This window comes from Pan paniscus, chromosome 16 (assembly GCF_029289425.2).
Source record: "Pan paniscus chromosome 16, NHGRI_mPanPan1-v2.0_pri, whole genome shotgun sequence".
Classification (NCBI taxonomy): Eukaryota; Metazoa; Chordata; class Mammalia; order Primates; family Hominidae; genus Pan; species Pan paniscus.
Genome location: NC_073265.2, coordinates 27,141,355 through 27,167,700, shown reverse-complemented (window position 1 = coordinate 27,167,700; position 26,346 = coordinate 27,141,355). Strand labels below are relative to the sequence as shown.

The 26,346-nt window shown below is 38.8% G+C and overlaps 1 protein-coding gene and 1 long non-coding RNA gene across 9 annotated transcripts in view; one reads left to right on the top strand and one right to left on the bottom strand.

Moving 5' to 3' along the window:
* Nucleotides 1–6,047, bottom strand: part of TMCO5A (transmembrane and coiled-coil domains 5A) — a 62,575-nt gene extending 56,528 nt beyond the window's left edge. For all 3 annotated transcript variants that reach the window (XM_055099012.2, XM_055099011.2, XM_003816704.4), the window contains exons 1-6: nt 3,552–6,047; nt 2,898–2,989; nt 1,783–1,932; nt 1,276–1,399; nt 850–900; nt 17–88 (exon numbers count right to left, since the gene is read on the bottom strand). In XM_055099012.2, the coding sequence (XP_054954987.2) occupies nt 17–88; nt 850–900; nt 1,276–1,399; nt 1,783–1,922 (387 nt within the window). In that variant the 5' untranslated portion in view covers nt 1,923–1,932; nt 2,898–2,989; nt 3,552–6,047. The remainder of the gene's footprint in view (nt 1–16; nt 89–849; nt 901–1,275; nt 1,400–1,782; nt 1,933–2,897; nt 2,990–3,551) is intronic.
* Nucleotides 1–26,346, top strand: part of LOC117976009 (uncharacterized) — a 516,634-nt gene that overhangs the window by 135,832 nt on the left and 354,456 nt on the right. The window lies entirely within an intron of this gene.

The window sequence follows — 26,346 nt, the reverse complement described above, 5'->3', positions numbered from 1 at the left end:
TTGTTTTTTCATTTACCTTTGTCTCTTCTAGGGCTCCATCTGGACTGCTTTGTTCACAATTGGTTATCTTTTGTGATTTCCTTGTAAGCTATAGTTTCAAATAAAAAAAATACTAAATTAAAAGGTGTAGAAGGCAAAGACTTTCTCTGGTGTGTGGAGATTAGTAACTATGGCCTTTATAAACCTTTCCAGGATATGGTCCTTTGGTAGATATTTGGTGACCTGTGGAAACATCTTTGTTCTACCTCTGTCTTCTTCTCACTAGTCTTGGCCACTGATGCTAGAGTCCACTCAAAGCAGGAATACTTTCCTGAACCCCTAATTCGCACTGGTTTACTCAGGGATACAGCCCCCTACAGTAGAAGGCTACTTTATACTCATGGGTCAGAGAGTAGGGTAGTCATTGCAAAGCCACTGTATTCTGAGGAGGTATTGAGGCATTGGAAATGGCTAGACAAGAAAAAGGAAATCCTTGGGGATTAAGTTAATTATTGTTGTTGTTGTTTAAAAGGTCTCTGTAGAAAGTAAAATTAACCTCTCACTGCAAAGGTTCCAGTCAATGACTTCAACAGAGTATCTGTTGGAATCCATTTTCTGGTGATAGAATGAAGAACCCATGAGATTACTAAATATTCCATCCATTCTTTTTCCCTCTTGCCTACAGAGAAAATCCCTAACATTTAGGTCATTAACCTTGGCCTCAGGAGAGTGGATTAGAGAGTAGTATGCACTCCACATACAGGCCTCTCTGACTTATGGGTTCCTCTATGATCACTTCCCCCAGACCTTGCCTCTTTGATGAATGGGGCTGTTGTGGGGGCACTGGAGAACACAAGTACCCCACCTCACCTTTTGTTGAAGTTCTGTTATACTGTGGACCAACGTCTCATTCTTCCTTTCCTGTGAGAGAGAAATAACAGTGTAAATCTGCCTCTGTACTCCATCTGTTCTTATTCAGTTGATTGCTGTCCATTTCACCCCAGCTATATTTTCCTGCAGTAACTTGACCTTATTTGCATAATGTCATGTGTATATTGAAATCAAACCACAGGTGAAATACAGGGATATAGATGCCCATCTGCAGGTCTTCCCAATGATTAAACATTGCCCAAGAAGCCAGACACATCCCCTTCCACGCATGGACAAATTCTATCATGACTTTTGAGATGGCTACTCTTCATGTATAAAAAGGAGAGACAAGCTTATCTGATAATTGATGAAGGATGGAATGAGGAATGCAACCTATTAAATGGCTCTTCCCAACTTCTTGCTTACAAGTCTGGCTGTTTCTTCCTCCAGCTCCTGCAAGGCTCTTTCCCTTTCCATCATGGTGCGGTTCTCCTTCTCCCACTCTTCATCTTCCACCAGGTCCTCCGTCTGAATGATCTCACTTTCCAGCCTGGACAACACAAGCACATGCCATGAGGACCCATGCTTGGCAGTTTCAGAACTGATAAAACACAGATATCAGATATAAGGGAACTTCAGGGACAGTGTACATGAATCTCAAGCTGAAAACTCTTCCTTACTGAATCCATAAAGCAGGAAGACCTGCCTGATTCCTAAGCCAAACACCCCAGTGTTCTCTCAACTCCATCTTTTAGGAATCTATTTGAAACTTGCTATGCTTCAGTGTTCAAGAGAAATGTCAAAGAATGAAGAATTAACTTTTTGCCACACAAGATAGAGGTCTCTAGAGCAAGCAGGAAAATTCAGTTTTGGTTTTGGTCCTCCACCCCTTCTTTGGATTGGGAACTTCTCTCATGAAACCTTAATACTCACCTCTGAATCTTATCTTCCCTCTCTTGGATTTTGAGAAGAAGTTTATGATTTGCTTCATCTATTCTCTGCATATGCCTTTCAAGGTCCATGTTCAAACTGATAATGTTTCTTTTTGACTGAGCCAATCTTGAGATTTCCATTTTCTCCGACCTATAGACTCAGCCCCCAAAATGAACAAGGGCCAGTTATCTCAAGATCAATAATCATCAGGCCAAAAACGGTATTTAGAACACATCTAGTTTATTAACCTTACTCTCTCTGGGGGCATACCATTTTCATTCTTGAAAAATTACATTTCTTGATCATGCTCTACAACTGTTTCGATAATTTGCAGCTCAGTCAGCAAGGGTCTTTCCCAGGCTTTCTCTTCCAAAGTGCTCAATCTAACAGTGCACCTTCACTCTGGTTTCTTGAGAAGCTTTGCTTCCTTAAATAACCCCTTGCACTGAAGAGAAATGTTTCTCTTGGCAATCTTTTCTTAGATAAACTATTCACAAAACCTGCTCATACAATACACATTTATTGAACACTTTTATCTAAGCACCTGGCATATCACTTCTGGTTGGGTCTGGCTTTCTGTAGAGCCACAAGGGGTTTCCACCAGCATGATAGGGCTTCAGTCTTTCCCTTCCTTCTCCCACCTCAACACCTCTCCCTCACTTGCCTGCTACAAAGTTTGAAATTTTTACCATGAGAGTAATTCCATTGAGCACACCCACATAGGCTCTAGGCATAGCTTTCAAAAATGCAAATATCTTTTTTGAAGTAAATTTAAATGAAATAATGGTAACTCTAGAGTATTTTGGGAAGGGTACATGGGAGGCTCTTGATATATTTTTCTTTTTCTTCTAATGTAAATTAATTCATTGGTTTGTGTTTCAATTGATTAACCACTATTAGCGTAGTGAGGCACAGAGGCTTTTGTTTTAGATAGGAATGAAGGATAATATTGGAAAGTTAAGTCCTATCTTGGAAGGGCTTGCTTGGATGGGGGATTTACAGTAATCACTTCAGGAGGGTATGGCATGCTTGGGGTAGGGTGTGGAGGTGGTTGCATAACAGGAGTAGAAGGGGAGAAGGAGGCTGGAAGATGAGGCAAGGGGTCAATAGCGAACCTGCTTTACACCTTGGTCTCTGGATATGGCTTTGCATAATCATGACTACTTAATCCAGCTGATCTTTCTTGTGTCCTTCCATTGTAGATTCCCTAAAATGCCAACAGAGATGTATCTAATGAATTGGAGAAATGGGTTCATTTATGAATACAGTAACTAGGGAAGAGTCCCAAAAAGTAGAAATCAAATTAAGTTAACTCATTTTCTCCCTCTAATCCCCACATTTTAACCATGACAAAACTCAGCCCTTTGATTCTTCTGCCCGTGTTCTGATTATACCCTATTAAAGATACAGTCAGGATACAGAGATAGTGCTGGAATATACGTCCTATTAATAGATATAGTCAGAGATGGTTTATCAACATAAAACCCTGTGGAAGTTTATACAAGACAATATAAAGAAATAGAGATAATCAATAAGTCTCTTTTTGCTCTAGGCCAGTTGCTTTCCATAAAGCCCCATGGGCATGGATGTAGGTTTACAATATCCCTGAAAAATAATCTTTGCTCTCTATCTTTGCTTATGCCAGAATTTCCAGATATTAAGATCTTTAGTATTAAAGAGGGCTCAGAAAACCAAGTATATGTAAATCATTTGTCTCTCCCTTCCCCTTAGTTTCTTTTTTTCCCCTTTATTTCTTCTACAAACTCTACCTCCCCCTTTTGGTGTGTCTTGTCTTCCTGATCCTTCCCTAGTCAATTAGCTTCTGAGGAGTCTAATCTTTCTCCACTGGAACTATCCAATAGAATCTCAGAACATTCTGAGAAGTCATGACTTTTCTTTTGACATAGGATGGGCGGGGCAACATGTCATAGTGGGGTGGGTGGCAATGGTTTCTCATCATTTGTGTAGAGTCCGGAGCCTAGATAAGTGTGTGGATTTCATGGCCAAGTCTACCCTGGATAGCAGTAGGTTCAATGGATTTGATTTCTGGGCTGTTTGAAGGGGCAACCTCTATCTTTTATTTCTCTGGCAGATAAAGCTCTCTTCCTGCCTCAGTGTGACTAAAATGGAAAGTCTAGGTCTTTTGGCCAGCAGTCTAATTTCATCATGTAGCCAACTAACTACTCATTCATTCAACAAACAGTGAAACACTGAATGAACACGACGTGTATCTTCTAGGCTCTGTTCTAAGCACTGGAGGGAAAGAATGAACAAAGCAGCCAAAAGCCCTTGACCTCATGAAGTTTATATTCTAAGATGTGTGTGTGTGTGTGTGTGTGTGTGCACACGTGTGTGTAGGGGGGACTGGTAACACAATCAATAAAATAAATAAAATTATTTTTACTTGATATGATAAAAGAGGAGACTGCTGAAATTTTACCCCAAAGAGTTAAAGAAACCAGTGACTAACAAATTCTTGAGCTTGCAGAATAGCAGATAAGAAAATAAACAACTTGCTGAAATGCTGAAACTCCCTCTATTTGAGAGATTTCAAAACAAAAAACCTGGCTGAAATTGGTTGGAACCAATAAGGCCAACTGGAGTCTGTGCAGAACAAGCTTACTGATGTCACAGCTTGAATTTCCACTACATGTTTTATACCAATTTCCCCTGAATTTGCACATGGGACCCATAAGGAGGCATGAAGAGATAATCGTGCACACCTGAGGACTTTCCAGACCTCCCCTTTTCTTCTACCAGTCATTTGCTAATTCCAGAATCCACTCCCTAAACCTTTTCTAATAAAAGTACTGCCTGAGAACCAGCACAGGGAGACAGATTTGAGTTGGATTCCTGTGTCCTTGTTAGTAGACCTACAGTAAAAAGCCTTTTTTTTCTCACAAACCTTGTGTCATAGTATTGGCTTCCAGCACATTGGGCAGTGACACTCTTTTGCTTGGTAACACTGCCATGAGGAAACATAAACAGGTGAAGGAGGTAAGAGTGAGGAGGTTGTTGCAAGTATAATTAGGGTGGCGCAGAAAAAGCGACTGAGCATTCTCAGACCCGTTAAGTGGGGTGTAGATGTGGTAAGAAGCTTGGTGGACAAGAGAAGCCCTCCAGTTGTGCTGAGATGGACACAGAGTCCAGCAGATCTAGGAGCATGAAGGGAAGGCATGAAAACCCAAAGCTTTTCCTGTGATGCTTCCTGGGTACCTAGCTCTTCCTTGTACCTGCCACCATCTTAGGAAAGAGCAGCACTCTGGAGAGGGAGAATCTCCTTAAAAGACTGAGAAATTACCTGAAAGAGAATTTTAAATTGGAAAATTTTATGATGTCTCAAACTGGCTTTATTGAGTCTTTTCTGCCAACTTTAGGAACAAGAGCTGGAGGGGAAGGTATGATCAGTTGCAGAATCTAAAGAATATAGTTCTGCATACCTGAAGCTATGTACCTTTGATAAGATTCTGTACCATTGTAACTTTTTGTGTATGCAAGTCACGGAAACTTGTGAAGTTTTGGATCTCTACTTAGTAAGGACCACATTGAGTTGATTTGTGAGCCAGAGTGACTTCTTAACATACTGTAGTTTCCAATAAACTATTTGTAAAATTAATGGCCTCTGATGACCCCCATTACCATCTCCCTTCTTCCTGAAAGAAGGCATTTCATTGCTTTATGAAGCTGTACACAGAAGAGTAATTAAGTAACAATTCAGGCCAATGGCCTCTCCCAGGAATTAATGGTAGGGAGAGTTCATTAACCCCAGCTGGTTATAGCTTCTGCAGGAAATGCCCTGGACCAAGGTTATCGAAGCTGTTAATGGATTGGACAGGGACTTTAACTGGGATAAAAATAAAGCTCGATCTCCTTCCTGGGGAGCTTTTCTCCTTGAGGGGCTACCGAAGGCAAGCTGGTATGAGCAGCAGAACCCCAAGCTTGAGGCCTTGTGTGGGATGAGGACAACAGATTGCTATCACTGGGAATTGTTAAGTCAAGGTAAAAATAGGGCCTTGGGGGCAAATTAAGATGTTTGATATAAGCCTTCCTGCTATTCGGGAGATGGTTTGATTAACACCTAGCGCAGCTTTAGAGCAGCTGTTTTTGCCTTGTTAACTTTTCGGTGCCATGCTTTGCCTCACTCTGTGGAGTTGCTGAGAGACCCCATCCCTATAAAAGCATTCAAAGATTTTATCTTATAAGCATTATAATTTTCAGTGTAAGCAAAATATAAAAAAACTTATATTTTGACCCTTTATAAATCAGTATTCAAAATAAAAAATATAAGAAAAATAAGGACAAGAGGGAATAACTATCTCGTTGGGATTAAAAGGCAATATTAAAAAATCTCCCATATGTATGACTGTACCCAGAACATTTTCTGACTCATTCTTCTGGAAGGCTGGAAAAGTGCAACAGGAAAAGGGAATTTTCTCGATTATAACATGGAGATGCTACTATGGAGCAGTTATGTATGTATGCTTCATATTAGTAACTTTTTTAAAATTTGTTTTTGATGAGGTCATTTCATCAGAGGTAACCAATGCTTGGTCGCTGCTTTAATCACCCTTTGCTTTATTTTAAATTTGCTTCCCTAACTTTTATCTTTAAAATTTGCAATTAGTTAGTGATAATTAAATGGAGGATTCCTAAAAAAGAATAACCGGAATAACTTACATGCAAAGTCTTATAAAAAATTTACACTGACTTCCAATGTAACTTTATACTCTTTCCTCAAGTCTTCCAGCTCTGTGTTCTTTCTGCCATATATAGAAAACACAATCATTTAATTTTTTTTAGTCTTATTTGATAATTGTAGAGAATCTTCCATACATTGAGACTTTGGGGCATCTTTTGTTTAACCAAAGTAATATTGTGCTGAGATAGTCATGCTGTAAATGACATCATTAACTTAGCTTTGGCTACATACCTATCATTCTTTTGTTTAACAAATATTTTTATTGAGCATCTATTATGTACTGACCTAGATAATGGGATAACTCATGGATGACTACTCAGTTTCATAAGGGAGACAGACATGTACACAGTATGGCCTTACAATGTGATAAATGTCATACTGAAGAAAGGTAGAAAGTGCTTTGGAATACAGAGAAGAAACATCAAGCTTTAAGTGATTTGGGTAAGCTTCCATGAGAAGGCAACTTTGGGTTAAGTTAATCCTAAAGGAAGGGAATAACTTTACCAGATAATGCAAAGGACATGGTAAGAGGAGGAAAACAACAGGTTCAAAGGCACAGTATGCTCAGTGTACAATAAAGAAGTCACTGTCGTTTCTGTCTAGAGCAGTGCATACCAATGTGTGTTACATGAACAACTAGTGGTATAACATGACACAGAGATGAACTTTTTAATTTTAAAAAGTTAATTTCAAGAGTAATAGTCAAATATTTAGTAAAATTGAAAGTAGCACATTAAAACTTGACTAAAAGACATTGCTTAGCATGAGGATAATTTTAAGTAAAAGCATTGCTTGGTTTATAGAAAAATATTAAGTTGATAGCAATTCTGGGGGAACGAGAATGTAGCCAACACCGTGAAGGTGGTGTGTGAGTGGCTGAAGTCTGGGAAACAGCTCTAAGAGTGTATGTGGCATGGCATGGTGGGGAAGAAACAGCTATGTTGGCTGAGGAGAACCACGTGTGTGTGCTGCAGACTTTAGGTTTCACCTTGAAAGCTCCTGAAGAGGCATTTGAGACTTCTAAGAAAAGAGTGGTAAAATCATTGTCTTTGAGAAAGATAACTCAGGGGCAGTGAAGGATGGATATAAAGGAGTCCTCTCCTTACCCTCGTGCTTGTCTATGCTATGCATTCAGATTAGATGTCTGAGGGGAGATGTATTACATTTATAATGGAGGCTCAAGTTTTTTTTCTTTCCTCCAACCAAAAAGAGTACACTTGGAAATTTATTTTTGTTTGTTATCTTTTCTTTTTTTTCCTTTGTTTTTAATTGACGCATAATAATTCTATACATGTATACAAGTTTTTACCATGGATTTTTTCCTATTGAAAACAGTATATTGGAAGTTTTCCCCCTTTATATTATTGATACTCTGGTTGGTTTTTAAAGGCAATACTGAGTGTTTTTCTACATGCAGTTTGACAGGTCTGTCAAACTGTCAGTGAGAGTTTTTACCTCTGACTCCCTAACTTTGACCTGATGATATAATCATTGGCTGAACAAGTGCTCGTCCATAGATTGTTTGGTCTCCCATTGTTCTTTAAATTTATTTATCTTTTCCACGGGACTAATTCTTCCTCCAAATGGAAACTTGGAAATCCCATGACATTTTCTGGTTGCTTCCAGTCACAGATCAATGTTCCAGTTCAATAATCAAGAAATCTGATATCATGCAGTAGTCAAAACTCTGAACTTGGTATAGAGTTGAGTATTCAACCCTCTGGCAGCTGAGGTGTACTATAGGCAGAAAAGCTGTAACTGAGGAAGGGGGCTTTGTTTATTTATCTCTTTCCACATGGAGCACATCTGCTCTTCCCTCCCACCAAGCTTGCTATGATGATGAACATATACCTACTACATAGGAGAGGGAAGGGGACTTAAAGTTCTTACTTGCTCTTATAGATGTTTTGGAGGTTGCCCAACCAGTATCTTGGTGTAACTGGGATCTGTAGCCTTGACCTGGGCAGTAGCATGTCTAATCTAGCTCTTCACTTGCTTCTCTACTAACCGCAAGACTTTTGTCATTTTGTCAGCATCCCTTTGCTGGTCTCTTGCCCTTTTAGGTGACCATGATTGGCCACATAATTTTCAAGACCCAGTGCAAAATAAAATTGCAGGGCCCCTTGCTCAGAAATGATTAAGAATTTCAAGCCAGGGAAAACAGAACATTAAATTAAGCACAGATTCCTTTTGAATGTAGTTCCCTGTGTAACTGCACAAGTTCCATGTCCATGAAGTTGGCCCTGCAGGTGGGCTTCATGAATAAGACCTTGACAGTCCTTTGCAGGAAAGGCACACTCACATATTCTTTGTCTCTAAACAGCTCTGGAATGCAGACCAATTCCCAGTTTTTCACTCTGATGTCAAAGCTGTTAGCTGATCTGTATCAAGCCCTTGGACTTTTCAGAGGAGAGTCAGATAGCAGTACCCAGTGTTCACTGGGATTTAGAGGAAATATAGTAACATGTCCTAGTGGGCTTTCTTAAACCTTTTATCTTGTATTAGTTTTCTATGCCACTATGACAGATTACCACAAGTCTTGTGACTTAGCACAATGCAAATCTACTATTGCACAGTTTTGGAGGTCAGAAGTCTGAGATGGCTGTCACTGGGTGATATGGTTAGGCTTTTTGTCCCCACCAGAATCTCATCTTGAATTGTAATCCCCATAATCCCCACGTGTCAGGGGAGAGAATAAGTGGAGATAATTGAATCATAGGGGCTATTTCCCCCATGCGGTTCTTATGATATCGAGGGAGTTCTCATGAGATCTGATGGTTTTACAAGGGGTTCTTCCCCCTTCACTCACCACTTCTCCTTCCTGCGGCCTTGTAAAAGAAGGCGCCTTGCTTCCCCTTTGCCTTCTGCCATGATTGTAAGTTCCTGAAGCCTCCCCGGCCATGCTGGACTGTGAGCCAATTAAACCTCTATCCTTTATAAATTACCCAGTCTCAGGTGGTTTTTAATAGCAGCGTGAAAACAGACTAATACACTGGGGTAAAATCAAGGCATTGGCAGAGCTGCATTCTTTCTGGAGGCTCTAGGAAAGAATCTATTTTCTTGCCAGTTATAGCTTCTAAAGGCCACCTGCATTCCTAGTGTGTGGCCCTGTCATTCATCTTTGCAGCCAGGAGTATGGAATCTTCAAATCTCTCTGGGACTCTCTCACCTTTACATCCATTGGCATATTGCTTCTCTCACTCTGACCCTCCTGCCTCCCTTTTATAAAAACCTTTATGATTACATCTGGTCCATCTGGATAATCTAGGACAATCTCTGCCTTTAAAGATGCTTAATCACATCTGCAGAGACTCTTTTTACCATGTAAGGTATATTTATAGGCTGTGAAGATTAGGATGTAAACATGTTTAGAAGCTCTTTACTTAGCCTACCTCACTTACCTTGCGTAGCGAGAGCAGGTCTCCCATCCTTCCTTTTGGTCCTCTTGTCTCTCTAGGTTTGGAGGGGTAGCCCTTGCACCTTTCCCTTTGGAGCTATAGAGTCACAGCACAGCCCTCTGAAGAGATTGCTCTTCTAATCTTGGCTCAACTTTGTTTATTACATTTTTTAGAAAAAATTATTTTTGATCGATAAATCATAATTGTATACATTTATGAGGTACAGTGTAATGTTTTGATATATGTATATAATGTGATATGATTAATTCAAACTGATTAGCTTATCCATCACCTCACTTACCTGCCATTTTTTATAGTGAGACATCTAAACTGGAGTCTTTTAGTTATTTTGAAATATATATTACTATTGACTATAGTCACCCTACTGTGCAATAAATCTCAAAATATATTTCTCCTGTCTGTCTGAAACTTTGTACCCTTTAATCAACAACTTCCTATTCCCTCTTTTCCCACCCCCAGCCTCTGGTAACCATCATTCTACTCTCCAATTCTGTGAGTTCAACTTTATTAAATTCCACATATAAGGGAGATCATGTGGTATTTGTCTTTCTGTCCTGACTAGTTTCACTTAGCAAAATGTCCTACGGATTCATCTATGTTGTTGAAAATGACAAGGTTTCCTTCTTTTTTAAGGCGCAATAATGTCTCATTGTGTGTGTGTGTGTGTGTGTGTGTGTGTGTGTGTATCACATTTTCTTTATCCAGTCATCTGTTGATAGGCACTTAGGTTGTTTCCATAATTTGGCTTTTCTGAATAGTGCTGCAATGAACATGGAGTAGTACAAATATCCCTTTAATATATTGATTTCAGTTCCTTTGGCTATATACCCACACATGGGATTATGGATAATATAGTAGTTCTATTTTTAGTTTTTTGAGAAACTTTGATACTATTTTCCACAATAACTGTACTAATTTACATTTCTCACCAATAATGTTTAAAAGTTTCTGTTTCTCTGCACCCTCTTCAGTGTGTATCTCTTATCTTTTTGATAAAAGCCATTCTAACAGGTGTAGGGTGATTCTTATTTGCATTTCCCTAATGAGGAGTAATGCTGAGCATTTTCTCATGCACTTATTGACCATTTTTAAGTCTTCTTTTGAGAAATGCATGTTCACATCTCTGCGCATTTTTTATTATCTTTCTTTGTGTGTGTGGTGGTCTGTTCAGATTTTCTATTTTCTCATGACTCAGTTGTGGTAGCTTGTATGTGTCTAAGAATTTATCTGTTTCTTCTAGGTTATAACATCTGTTAGTATAAAATTATTCATGGTAGTTTCTTATGATCATTTATGTTTTGGTGGTATCAGCTGTAATGTCTCCTCTTTCATTTATAATTTCTATCTTAACTTCCTAGTTAGTATAGCTAAAGGTTTGTCAATTGTGTTTATCTTTTCCAAAAAAAAAAAAAAATCCTAACTCTTGGCTTCATTAATTTTTTTCTATTGTTTTCCTGATCTCTATTTTATTTATTTCTTCTCTGATCTTGGTTATTTCCTTCCTTATGCTAATTTTGGGCTTAGTTCGTTCTTCCTTTTGCTAGTTCCTTGAAGTGTGATGTTAAATCTAAGATTGTTTATTTGTGATCTTTCTTTTTTTATCTTGAGACACCTCACTCTGTTGCCCAGGCTGGAGTGCAGTGGCACAATTTTGACTCATTGCAACCTCAAGCTCCCAGGTTCAAGTGATCCTTTCACTTCAGCCTCCCAAGTAGCTGGGACTACAGGGCACACACCACCATGGCCAGGTAATTTTTGTATTTTTGATAGAGATGGGGTTTTGCCATGTTGCCCAGGCTAGTCTCAAACTCCTGGGCTCAAGCAATCCACCAGCCTTGGCCTCTCAAAGTGCTGGGTCATAGGTGTGAGCCACCGCACCTGGCCCCTTCTTTTTTTGATATAGATGTTTATCACCATAAATTTCTCTCTTAGAAATGCTTTTGCTCCATCTCAAATGTTTTGGTATGTTGTGTTTCCAGTTTAGTTTGTCTCAAGGTAATATTGATTTCATTTTTTATTTGTTCTGCGACCTATTGTTTGTTTAGGAGCGTGTTGTTTAAGTTCCACATATTTGTGTATCTTCCAAGATTTCTCCTGTTACTGATTTCTAGTTTTATGCCATTGTGATCTAAAAAGATATTTAGTATGATTTAAATCATCTTATATTTGTTCAGTCTTGTTTTGTGGACTAACATATGACCTAGCCTGGAGAATGTTCCATGTGCACTTGAGAAAAATGGGTGTTTTGCTGCTGTTGGATGGAATGTTCTGTGTATGTCTATTAGGTCTGTTTGATCTAAAGTGCAACTCAAGTCTAATCTTCTTTCCTGATTTTCTGTCAAGATGTTCTGTCCATTTTTGAAACTAGGATATTGAGGCCCCCTACTATTACAGTATTGAAATTGATCTTTCCCTTCAGATCATTCAATAATTGCTTTATATATTTAGGTGCTATGATGTTGGGTGCCTATATATTTACAATTGTTGGGTGTTCATGGTGAACTAACACCTTCATTATGTGTAATAACCTTTTTTGCCTCTTTTTATGGTTTCTTACTTAAACACTACTTTGATATAAGTATAACTCCCCTTACTCTCTTTTGGTTTCTATTTGTGTGGAATATCATTTTCCATCTCTTTACTTTCAGTCTGTGTTCTTACTAGTAAAGTAGGTCTTTTGTAGACAGCATATGGTTGGATTTTTTAAAAAATCTATTTAGCCATTTGGTCTTTTTATTAGAGAATCTAATCTAATTTCATTCAAGATAATTATTGATAAGTAAGAACATACTACTGCCATTTTGTAATTTGTTTTCTGATTCTGTTGTAGATGGTTTTTTTTCTTCCTCTCTTGCTGTCTTCCTGTGTGGTGTGATGATTTTCCATGTCGATGTGCTTTGAGTCCTTTCCTTTTCTATTTTGTGTAACTACTATAGGTTTTGTTTTGTGGTTACCGAGAGGCTTACCTAAAATACCTTATCCTTAAAGCAAGCTAGTTTAAGATGACAACTACTTGTCTTTAATCACAATAAAAGACTCTAACACTTTCACCCTTTGCTACCTTTTATGATTTTGATGTCAAAATATACATTTGTTTTTGTAATTTGCACTCCTTTACAACTTGTGGTAGCTACAGTTGTTTTTAATACTTCTTTCTTTTAAACCTCCTAGTAGGGATAAAATTGTTTACACACATTCTTACGGAATAAGAGAATTCTGAGTATGGCTATGTATTACTTACACCATAGAGGTTTTATTTTACTTTATATGTTTTTTGTTATTAATTAGCAGATTTTCATTTCAGCTTAAAGAACTAAAGAACTCTGTTTAGTAATTCCTGTAAAAAGGCCTAATTGTGATGAACTCTTTTAATTTTTTGTTGTTGTTGTTGTTTTCTGGGAAATTTTAATTTCCCTCTCATTTCTGAAGGACAGCTTTTCTGAGTAAAAAAATTCGTGTTGGCATGTTATTTTCCTTCAACACTTTTTTTTTTATACTTTAAGTTCTGGGATACATGTATCAGAATGTGCAGGTTTGTTACATAGGTATACACGTGCCATGATGGTTTGCTGCACCTATCAACTTGTCATCTACGTTAGGTATTTCTCCTAATCTTATCCCTCCCTTAGACCTCAACCCCCTGACAGGCCCTGGTGTGTGATGTTCCCCTCCCTGTGTCCATGTGTTCTCATTATTCAACTCCCACTTGTGAGTGAGAACATGTGGTATTTGGTTTTCTGTTCCTGTGTTAGTTTACTGAGAATAATGGTTTCTAGCTTCATCCATGTCCCTGCAAAGGACATGAACTCATCCTTTTTTATGGCTGCATCATATTCCATGATGTATATGTGCCACATTTTCTTAATCCAGTCTATCATTGATGGGTATTTGGGTTGGTTCCAAGTCTTTGCTATTGTGAAGAGTGCTGCAATAAACAAATGTGTGCATGTGTCTTTATAGTAGAATGATTTGTAATCCTTTGGGCATAAACCCAGTAATGGGATTGCTGGGTCAAATGATATTTCTGGTTCTAGATCCTTGAGGAATCGCCACACTGTCTTCCACAATGGTGGAACTAATTTACACTCCCACCAACAGTGTTAAAGCGTTCATATTTCTCCACATTCTCTCCAGCATCTGTTGTTTCCTAACTTTTTAATGATCGCCATTCTAACTGGTGTGAGATGGTATCTCATTGTGGTTTTGATTTGCATTTCTCTAATAACCAGTGATGATGAGCTTTTTTTCATGTTTGTTGGCTGCATAAATGTCTTCTTTTGAGAAGTGCCTGTTCATATCCTTTGCCCAATTTTTGATGCAGTTGTTTGTTTTTTTCTTGTAAATTTGTTTAAGTTCTTTATAGATTCTGCATATTAGTCCTTTGTCAGATGGATAGATTGCAAAATTTTCTCCTTTCTGTAGGTTGCCTGCTTACTCTGATGATAGTTTCATTTGCAGTGCAGATGCTCTTCAGTTTAATTAGATCCCATTTGTCAATTATCTCCTTCAGCACTTTTAATATATCGTACTCCTACTCTCTCCTGGCCTGTAGGGTGTCTGCTGAGAAATCTGCTGAAAGCCATAATAAGGTTCCCTTGAACGTGGCATTTCTTATCTCTTGCTACTTTTGATATTTTTTCTTTGTATTTGATTTTTGATAATTTGGTTATGATGGTTATGAGGTGTCTTGGCTAACTCTTTTTTGGCCTTAATTTGGTTGATGACCTCTGAGCTTTCTGTACCTGAATGTTGTCTTTCACCAGATTTGGAAAATTGTCACCCATTACTTCCTTAAATATCATTATCAGCCCTCTTCTCTCTCTTCTCCTCTAGTAACTCCCATTATGTAAAGGTTAGTTTGCTTGATGGTGTCCCATAATTCCTGAATTCATCATTCTTTTCCCTTGTTTTTCTTATTACTCCTCTAACTGGAGAACTTTAAATGTCCTGTCTTCAAGCTCACTGAGTCTTCTGCTTGATGAAGTCTGCTATTGAAGTTTTTAATTGAATTTTTCAGTTCAGTTATCATGTTCTTTATCTTTAGAATTAATGTTTTTTATTGTTTCTATTTCTTTGTCAAACTTTTATTTTTTTTCATAAATTATTACCTAAATTTTATTTAATTTTCTATTAGTATTTTCTGGTAGTTCCCTGAACTTGTTTAAAATGATTATTCTAAATTCTCAACAGTTTTTCAAATAGACTTATTTACACTCAAGTCCTTGTCTCAGTGTTTTTCACATTCATCTTTTGTTTTACGCTTTTCTAATTTCATAATTAAAATATTCCAATAGCAATTAGTATGTCAACTTTAGTGCTTACAGAAAGTGTTATAATAGCAGTCATGTAGAAAAACAATAATACATCATTTCATATTCTATAAGTTAAAAGATTCATTTCCCTCTGATTAAGAGTTTATTTTGAAAATTCTGGGAAGTTGCTGTTGACTTCTACTCCCTGCTTTGCATCCTGATACCTTGCAGTTTTAACATTTATATGATGTAGTTTAAAATATTCAGTGGCATCTCATGTAAGTTTTTTTCTCCCTTTGGAAATAGAATATTGGAGTAGATAACTCTGTGTGACCTGTTTGATTTTCTGCCCCACATTCATACAGCTGCAGATTCAGCTCTGTGCCAAGCTCTATCATTCATCATGGGGAGTCTAATTAAGGTAGAATCCAGTCAGCTTGTGCTAGGGACTGAATGTTTGGGTCCCCTAAAATTCATATGTTGAATCTCTAACCCCCAGTGTGATGGTATTTGGAGGTGAGACCTTTGGGAGCTGATTAGGTTTAGACGAGGTCCTGCAGGTGGAGCCCCCATGCAGGAATTAATGGTCTTATAAGAAGAGATAGGCATAGCTTTCCATCATGCTGGACAAGAGGCAGGACTAGATTGTAGCTCTGACTCGGATGGACAGAGCAGCATGTGGAGGCCCGCATCATGAATTTTAGCTCCGGCACGACTGCAGGAATAAATCAGGAAACCTGAGACCCTCTGAAGGAAGTGGATTGCTCCTGCAGGACCTTGGAGACACACCAAATACTGTGAGTGCCCAAACAGTGGAAGCTGAAAATGGAGATCCTCCGCCCCTGAACACACACCCCCACTGGGAAAAGCGAAGGTCTAGTTTACAGGAGAAGATTCTGACCTTACCTGGAGCTGAGCCAATGTAGAGAGCTGAACACAATACAGGGATAGAGGAAACAATGGGAAAGGCCCTGTGAGCTTGCTAGGTCCCCAAGCAGGCCATTCCTGCTTGGCACTACAGGGATCCTTCTGGAGGGTGGCCAGAGGCGCAGGGAAAATGCCACAGGGAGAACAAAACCTCCAGCTGAATTTTGTAACAGTTTGAACTGGTCAAGAAACCTGGCCAGAACTCAGGGGAGGGCATGAATCTGGCATGCAGACTCCAGAGTATGGGGAAGAACTAAAGCCCTACTTTCTTTTGTAGCTGGGAGGCAGGTAGGTTGCAGCAAATTCTCAGCCCTGCTTGCCCACTGCCTGGAAATAGACTTAGTGCTCTTGGGGGTGGGGGCGGAGGGCATGGTGGGAGTGAGACCAGCCCTTTAGATTGTGTGGGAACTGGGTGAGGCCTGTGGCTGCTGGTTTTCCCCCACTTCCCTGACAATCTGCATGACTCAGCAGAGGCAGCCATAATCTTCCTAGGTACATAACTCCATTGACCTGGGAACCTCACCCGCATCCCTCACAGCAGCCACAGCAAGACCTGCCCAAGGAGAGTCTGAGCTCAGACATGCCTAGTCCTGACTCCCACCTGATGGTCCTTTTCTACCCACCCTGGAACTGAACACGAAGGGCATATACTCAGGAGTTCTAGGGCCCTGCCCACCACTAGTTCCTCTCCATACTACTACAGCTGATGCTCTCTGGAAAGCAACACCTTCTAGCAGGAGGCCAGCCAGCACAAAAAATAGAGCATTAAACCACGAAAGCTAAGAACTCTCACAGAGTCCATTTTACCCCCCTGCCATTTTCACCTAAACAGGTGCTGGTATCCACAGCTGAGAGACCCATAGATGGTTCACATCACAGGACTCTGTGCAGACAACCCCCAGTACCAGCCTGGAGCCTGGCAGATTTGCTGGGTGGCTAGATCCAGAAGAGAGATAACAATACCTACAGCTTGGCACTCAGGAAGCCACATCCATAGGAAAAGTTGGAGAGTACTAATCAAAGGAACACCCCTTGAGACGAAAGAATTTGAACAACAGCCTTCAGCCCTAGACCATCCCTTTGACAGAGCCTACCCAAATGAGAAGGAACCAGAAAACCAACTCTGGTAATATGACAAAATGAGGCTCTTTAACACCCCGCAAAAATCACACTAGCTCACTAGTAATGGATCCCAACCAAGAAGAAATCCTTGATTTACCTGAAAAATAATTCAGGAGGTTAATTATTAAGCTAATCAGGGAGGCACCAGAGAAAGGTGAAGCCAAATGCAAGGAAATCAAAAAAATGATACAAGAGGTGAAGGGTGAAAAATATTCAATGAAATATATAGCATAAATAAAAACATTAAAAACTTCAGGAAACATTGGACACATGTATAGCAATGCAAAATGCTCTGGAAAGTCTTAGCAATAGAATTGAACAGGTAGAAGAAAGAAATTCAGACTTCAAAGACAAGGTATTTGAATTAACATAATCCAAAAAAGGTGAAGAAAAAAGAATAAGAAAATATAAACAAAGCCTCCAAGAAGTCTGGGATTATGTTAAATGACTAAACCTAAGAATAATCCATGTTCCTGAGGAAAAAGAGAAATCTAAAAGTTTGGAAAACATATTTGGGGGAATAATTGAGGAAAGCTTCCCTGGCCTTGCTAGAGACCTAGACATCCAAATACAAGAAGCACAAAGAAGACCTGGGAAATTAATCACAAAAAAGATCATCGCCTAGGCACACAGTCATCAGGTTATCTAAATTTAAGATGAGGAAAAGAATGATAAAAGCTGTGAGACAGAAGCACCAGGTAACCTATAAGGAAAAACCTATCAGATTAACCACAGATTTATCAGCAGAAACCCCATCAGCTAGAAGTGACTGGGGCCCAATCTTCAGCCTCCTCAAACAAAACAATTATCAGCTGAGAATTTTGTATCCAGAGAAACTAAGCATCATATATAAAGGAAAGATACAGTCTTTTTCTGAAAAACAAATGCTGAAAGAATTTGCCACTACCAAGCCACCACTACCAGACCTGTAAAAGGAGCTCTAAATCTTGAAACAAATCCTGGAAACACATCAAAACAGAACCTCTTTAAAGCATAAATCACACAGGACCTATAAAACAAAAATATGCAATTTAAAAAACAAAACAAAAACAAAAAACCATGGTACACAGGCAACAAATAGCATGATAAATGGAATACTACCCCACATTTCAATACTAATATTAAATGTAAATGGCCTAAATGTGCCACTTAAAAAATATAGAACTGTGGAATTGATAAGAATTCACCAACCAACTATCTGTTGCCCTCAAGGGACTCATCTAACTCATAAGGACTCATATAAACTGAAACTAAAGGGGGAAAAAGCATTTCATGCAAATGGACACCAAAAGTGAGCTGGAGTAGCTATTCTTATATCAGACAAAACAAACTTTAAAGAAACAACAGTTAAAAAAGACAAAGAGGGACATTATATAATGGTAAAAGGCGTTGCCCAACAGTAAAATATCACAATCCTAAACATATATGCATCTAACACTGAAGCTCCCAAATTTAGAAAACAATTACTTATAGACCTAAGCAATGAGGTAGACAGCAACACAATAATAGTGGGGGACTTCAGTATTCCACTGACAGCACTAGACAGGTTAATCAAGACAGAAAGTCAACAAAGAAACAATGGATTTAAACTATACCTTGAAACAAACGGACTTAACAGATGTATACAGAACATTCCATGCAACAACCACAGAATACACATTCTATTCAACAGCGCATGGAACTTTCTCAAGATAGGTCATATGATAGGCCACAAAATGAGTCTCAATAAATTTAAGAAAACTGAAATTATGGCCAGGCACGGCCATGCCTGAAATCCTAACAGTTTGGGAGGCTGAGGCGGGTGGATCACCTGAGGTCAGGAGTTTGAGACCAGCCTGGCCAACATGGTGAAACCCTGTCTCAACTAAAAATACCAAAAATTAGCCGGGCATAGTGGTGGGCGCCTGTAATCCAAGCTACTCAGGCGGCTGAGACAGGAGAATCATTTGAACCTGGGAGGCGGAGGTTGCAGTGAACCAAGATCATGCCATTGCACTCCAGCCTGGGCAAGAAGAGCAAAACTGTCTCAAAAACAACAACAACAACAACAAAAAAACTGAAACTACATCAAGCACTGTCTCAGACCACAGAGGAATAAAACTGCAAATAAACTCCAAAATGAACCTTCAAAACCATGCAAATACATGGAAATTAAATAACCTGCTCCTTAATGAGCATTGGATCAAAAATGAAATCAAGATTGGATCAAAAATGAAATTTAAAAAATTCTTCGAACTGAACAACAATAGTAACACAATCTATCAAAACCTCTGCGATACAGCAAAGGCAGTCCTAAGAGGAAAGTCCACAGCCCTAAACACCTACATGAAAAGACTGAAAGCACAAACTGACAATCTAAGGTCATACCTCAAGGAACTAGAGAAACAAGAACAAATCAAACTCAAACTCAGCAGAAGAAAGGAAATAACCAAAATGAGAGCAGAACTAAATGAAATGGAAACAACAACAAAAAACAATACAAAAGATAAATGAAATGAAAAGCTGGTTTTTTGAAAAGGCAAGTTGATAGATCTTTAGTAAGATTAACCAAGAAAAGGAGAGAGAAAATCCAAATAACCTCAATAAGAAACGAAATGGGAGATATAACAACTGACATCACAGAAATACAAAAGATCATTCAAGGCTACTATGAACACCTTTATGCACATAAACTAGAAAACCTAGAAGAGATGGAAAATTCCTGGCAAGATACAACCCTCCTAGCTTAAATCAGGAAGAATTAGACACCCTGAACAGACCAATAACAAGCAGTGAGATTGAAATGGTAATTAAATCAACAAAAAAAGTCTAGGACCAGGTGGATTCACAGCAGAATTCTAACAGATATTCAAATGGGAATTGGTAGCAATCCTTTTGATGCTATTCCACAAGATAGAGAAAGAGGGAACCCTCCCTAGTTTATTCTATGATGCCAGCATCACCCTAATACCAAAACCAGGAAAGGACATAACCAAAAAAGAAAACTCAGATGGATATCCCTGATGAACATAGATGCTGAAACCCTTAACAAAATACTAGCTAACTGAATCCAACAACATATAAAAAAGATAATCCACCATGATCAAGTGGGTTTCATACCAGGGATGCAGGGATGGTTTAATATACACAAGTCAATAAATATGATACACCACATAAACAGAATTTAAAATAAAAATCACGTGATCATCTCAATAGATGCAGAAGCAGCATATGACAAAATCCAGGATCTCTATATGATTAAAATTCTCAGCAAAATCAGCATACAAGGGACATACCTCAATGTAATAAAAGCCATCTATGACAAACCCCCAGCTAACTTAATACTGAATGGGGAAAAGTTGAAAGCATTCCCCCTGAGAACTGGAGCAGGACAAGGATGCCCACTCTCACCATTCCTCTTCAACATAGTACTGGAAGTCCTAGCCAGAGCAAGCAGACAAGAGAAATATATGAAGGGCATCCAAATTGGCAAAGAGGAAGTCAAACTGTCACTGTTTGCTGATGATATGATCGTTTGCCTTGAAAACCCTAAAGACTTCTCCAGAAAGCTCCTAGAACTGATAAAAGAATTCAGCAAAGTTTCAGGATACAAAATTAATGTACACAAATCAGTAGCTCTTCTATACACCAACAGTAATCAAGCAGAGAATAAAATCAAGAACTCAACCCCCTTTACAATAGCTGCAAAAAAAAAAATACTTAGGAATATAGCTAACCAAGGAGGTGAAAGACTTCTACAAGTAAAACTACAAAACACTGCTGAAAGAAATCATAGATGACACAAACAAATGGAAACACATCCCATGCTCATGGATGGGTAGAATCAGTATTGTAAATGACCATACTGTCAAAAGCAATCACAATTTTCAAGCAATTCTCTTCAAAATACTCCCATTATTCTTCACAGATTTAGAAAAAAACAATTCTAAAATTCATATGGAACCAAAAAAGATCCCACATAGCCAAAGCAAGACTAAGGAGAAGGAACAAATCTGGAGGCATCACACTACCTGATTTTAAACTATACTATAAGGCCATAGTCACCAAATGGCATGGTACTGGTATAAAAATAGGCACATAGACCAGCGGAATGGAATAGAGAATGCAGAAATAAACTCAAATATTTACAGCCAACTGATCTTTGACAGAGCAAACAAAAACATAATGTGGGGAAAGGACACCCTTTTCAACAAATGGTGCTGGGATAATTGACTAGCCACATGTAGGAGAGTGAAACTGGATCCTCATCTCTCACCTTATATAAAAATCAACTCAAGATGGATTAAGGACTTAAATCTAAGACCTGAAACTATAAAAATTATAGAAGATAACATTGGAAAAACCCTTCTAGAGATTGGCTTAGGCAAGGATTTCATGACCAAGAACTCAAAAGCAAACGCAATAAAAACAAAGATAAATAGTTCGGACTTAATTAAACTAAAGAGCTTTTGCATGGCAAAAGGAACAGTCAGCAGAGTAAACAGACAACCCACAGACTGGGAGAAAATCTTTGCAATCTATACATCTGACAAAGGACTAATATTCAGAATCTACAACAAACTTAAACAAATCAGCAAGAAAGTAACAAACAATCCCATGAAAAAGTCGGCTAAAAACGTGAATAGATAACTCTCAAAAGAAGATATACAAATGGCCAACAAACATATGAAAAAATGATCAAGATCACTAATAATCAGGGAAATGCAAATCAAAACCATAATGCGATACCATCTTACTCCTGCAAGAATGGCCATAATCAAAAAATTAAAAAAAACAGGAGATGTTGGCATGGATGTCGTGATCAGGGAACACTTCTACACTGCTGGTGGGAATGTAGACTAGTACAGCCCCCTGGAAAACAGTAGAGATTCCTTGAAGAACTAAAAGTAGAACTACCATTTGATCCAGCAATCCCATTACTGGGTATCTACCCAGAGGAAAAGAAGTCATTATACGAAAAAGATACTGGCACATGCATGTTTATAGCAGCTCAATTTGCAATTGCAAAATCATGGAACCAACCCAAATGCCCATCAATCAACAAGTGGATAAAGAAACTGGTGTATACATGCAATGGAATACTACTCAGCCATAAAAAAGAATGAATTAATGGCATTCACAGTGACCTGAAAGAGATTGAAGACTATTATTTTAAGTGAAGTAACTCAGGAATGGAAAACCAAACAGTGTATGTTCTCACTGATATGTGGGAGCTAAGCTATGAGGACATAAAGGCATAAGAATGATACAATGGACTTTGGGGACTTGGGGGCAAGGTTGGGATGGAGGTGAGGGATAAAAGACTACAAATATGCTGCAGTGTATACTGCTGAGGTGATGGGCGCACCAAAATCTCACAAATCACCGCTAAAGAACTTACCCAGTTAACCAAACACCACCTGTTCCCCAATAACCTATGGGAAAAAAAGAGATACAGGAGATCTCTCTCTCTCTCTCTCTGTCTCTCCCTCCCTCTCCCTCCTTTTCCCTCCCTCTCCCTCTCCCTCTCTTTTTCTGTCTCTTCCTTCCCCTCCCTCCCATGGGAGAAGAGGGTGGTTGTCTGCCTGCAAACCAGAAAGAGAGCCCTCACCAGAAACTGAATTGGCTGGTATCTTGACCTTGGACTTCCAGCCCCCAGAACTGTGAGGAACATATTTCTTTTGTTCAGATCACCTAGTCTATGGTATGCTGTTAAAGCAGCTTGAGCAGAGGAAAACAGCCTGCCTTCCTGTTTTCACTGACTCTGTGCTCTTGGTCTGGTACCTGAGCTTGTGCTTCATTCCTGTGACCAATGTCCTACCTTAATTTTCAGTTTCAGGGTCTGAAACCCTGACCTGCAAATGTAGTCCTGGCCAATCTGCACTGAGACTCTGTTCTTGTCAAAACCTCCCTGCATAAATCTTTCACTCTAAATTCTTCCCCAAAGCTGGGGCCCATCCAGGGCTTCCACATCTCTTTAAGGCCCTGCCTGCCCAAGTCACTATGTTTCTGTGATCTTCCTGTTTACCGGGGAATGCCACTATTACCATTTGTTGGATTTCTTTGGTTCCAAACATGATTTTGCTCTGTCCTCCTCCTTTGCCTATACTAGATCTCTACATTGCGATGTTTTCCTGGACAACCATCATCCCCTTTGCTGCCGAATCAGAATCTAATAGCATCCCTGTCCAGAAGTTATATTTCACTCTTTTCTCAGCCTCTCCTCCTATGGGATATTCTGTAGTGGGTGAAATGCTTGTTTTAATAATATTAATGTATAGCTTTCATAAAAGTGAAAAAAGAGACTTTAGAATTAGATACATTTAGAAAATTCTATGCATGTAATAAAATCTGGTGACATTTAAGCACATACATCATTGTAGAGAGCTCTTTTCACAAATAACATATGTTTTCAAAGGCTGAGTTATGCTATTGTTCAGGATAGAAGGTGCTTCCCTTTAAAGTAGGCCTTCTCCCCACCAATTGTCATGAATTTTGCTTGAGTCTTTTGTAATATCTAGCAGATCTCTTTCCTGAGAAAATGTAAGTAGATAAACAAAAACAAAGTTGAGTGCTTTCTTGGGCCAATTTTAGTTTTGAAGAAAATGTCTCTGACAGATCAAACTCAAGATAATTTCAGAATTCTAAACAGGTTCTATAACCTCTATTGGTGAGAGATCTGTATTTGCAGAATCCATAAAGCTTTTAAGGTATAGTTGGTATTGAAACAATAATGACCCTGAAACAGGATATTTCCTGGAGATTAATGACCAGCTGGGAGGGGTTGATGGCCTGAGGTGTAGTTGAGGGCCATTAACCTCAGACAGTCATTAAAGCCCAGGAAATGTCCTATGTCTAGGTCGTTATTGTTATTATAAATTGAAAATAGAAAAAAGAAACAGGCATACAGATTATCTGAAGGGCGACTCCATTTCCAGTGGTTGGAATGGGGAATGTTCTGGGGAGAATTTATTCCCCTGTCCATTAGCCAGCGAATCTCCCTGAATCCGCTGTCACTTCGCCCTTCAACTGATGCGTCTTTGTGCTGAAAATCCCAGAATTTCCCAGATGCTGGAGTAAAGAGGACCATTCCCTCATTGCAGCTGCCTTTGCTCAGCGTGACTGGATGAGACAAACAGTAGTGGTGAATTACTTTGCCACTGCTTTTTATTGCATCCTACATTACCATGTACTTGCTTCCCCTGAGATCAACTGTTTTTTTCTCTATTTAGCTGCAGTAAACTTCCCACAGCTAAATTTTAAGCCCTTGACTATTTTGTTTGTGCTTATTTCCCAGATCCTTGTGGGTGAAATCACAGACTATTCACTTAGCAGTTGTGCTGCCTCTAGTCTATAAAATAATAAAATGTTGGAAGATTGCAGAAGGTTCCAGTCACTTTCAGTTATTAGAATACTCTAGTGTTGTCATTTCAAAATTTTTAAATTAAATTCAACGTTCTTTCTTCCCTTTTATTATGTAAATAATTGACTTCTCTTTCCTCCATCTTATGGCCAGGAGGTTTGTTTTTTGTTTTTGTTTTTTTTTAACTCTCAAAGTCATGTTCAGGCATTATAGAAGAGGGACAATGGCTAATGCCTCCCTACTTAACTGCTTGTAATGAGGTTGAGTTCTCTACTTGGTTAGATGTTCTTGCTTGTTTGGCTCAATGTCATCATGAGTTCCTTCTCTGTGGCAGACATGCAGTTGCTGGTCCTTGCATAAATGGGTTCTTCTGAGGGTCTTCAAAGTTCCTCCTTTCCTAGTACATGGTTCCCAAGATGAGAAATTTGCTATATCTTTGCCACTCCCTTAACCCCTCCAAAAGTTGCACACCACAACACCAAGACCCTTTTTCTGATGGTCAGTTCCCTTGGTAAAGTCTGAGAAGACAGTCAGAATTCAACAACATTTTTTAGTGTCTACTGGCTCTCAGGAAAGTCATCTATTCAGGCAATGTTAAATGATGGGGTCAGAGAGCTTCATTGCTGCCTCTTCTCTCAACCTCACCATGCTCTCTAATCCTCTTTCCTTTGGCTCAGGTAGCCCAGGTATGCTGGCCAAACAGATTGCCAACTGAAAAATGAATTGCCCCTCTTGCCTTTATGTAGTCACCTCTTATTATTAAAATGAATTCTCTTGATGCTTTCTTCCTTTGATTTTAGGTAGCACGATCACCTACTATCCTTTTCCCTCATGAAATAGTTTCTCTTTATAAAGGTGATCCTCCTCACTACTCTCTAAGTTCTCTTCTTATATTGTCCATGAAGAGGTGGCAGTTGTTGGTAATAAGGCTTTTTTTAAAAAGCAAAACCTCTTAGTAAACTCTTTAGGGATATTTGATATATTAGAATATGGAGGGGGTTCTTAGCATATTTTAGTTTTCAACTTTGATCTTAAATGCAGCTCTGGGAAAACAGGAAAATTCCTACTTTATATCTAGCTTCAATCCAGAGGAAAAACAAAGGGAGAAGATTAAATGAAATCACTGTAGCTGTTCCTATCCTAAAAGAATGAAATCAGAGTCACATAAGCAAAGATAAATGGGCAGAAACCAATATAAACCATTTGGGAAAAATTGCTGGCCCAGAGGAGAGATGGCTTACCAGAAATCCTAAAAGGAGTGGAGGTGAGAGCCACTGTCCATGTGTGGCAGATGCAATATCAACAGTTAACACAAAACAAAAGTCACAGTTTGCTGCTGTTGGCTCTGAGTGCCTTATCTCTCTCCTGCAAAGAGTAGAGCTGAAAACCTAAAGATGGACTAAAATCACAAGTACTAGGGTGAAGCAGAGAGCACCAATGTGCTTTAAGTAAGTTCATATCTTCAGGCCCTAATATATTATATCCTGAGTGTGAAAAAATTCACAAAAATTTGATTACCTTTTGCTTATCATGAAGAGCTTATTTTTAGTTGCTTCACTTTTTTTCTTGAAAGTTTATTGAAATTCACACAGAACCTGCCAAAATATCAAATTAAGAAAAATAAAAGGAAAGGAAAAGGATTTTGAAAACTCTATCCTAGTGATCTTGATGTCTATTCTAAGCATAATTCTTGACTAGACTGGTAAGTAAATAAAACCATGAGTGGTTATGAGGGGAGTATGATTACTGAGAGCAACACATGAGTTCAAGAAGAACAGTAGCTGAACTAGTCGTATCTCTTCC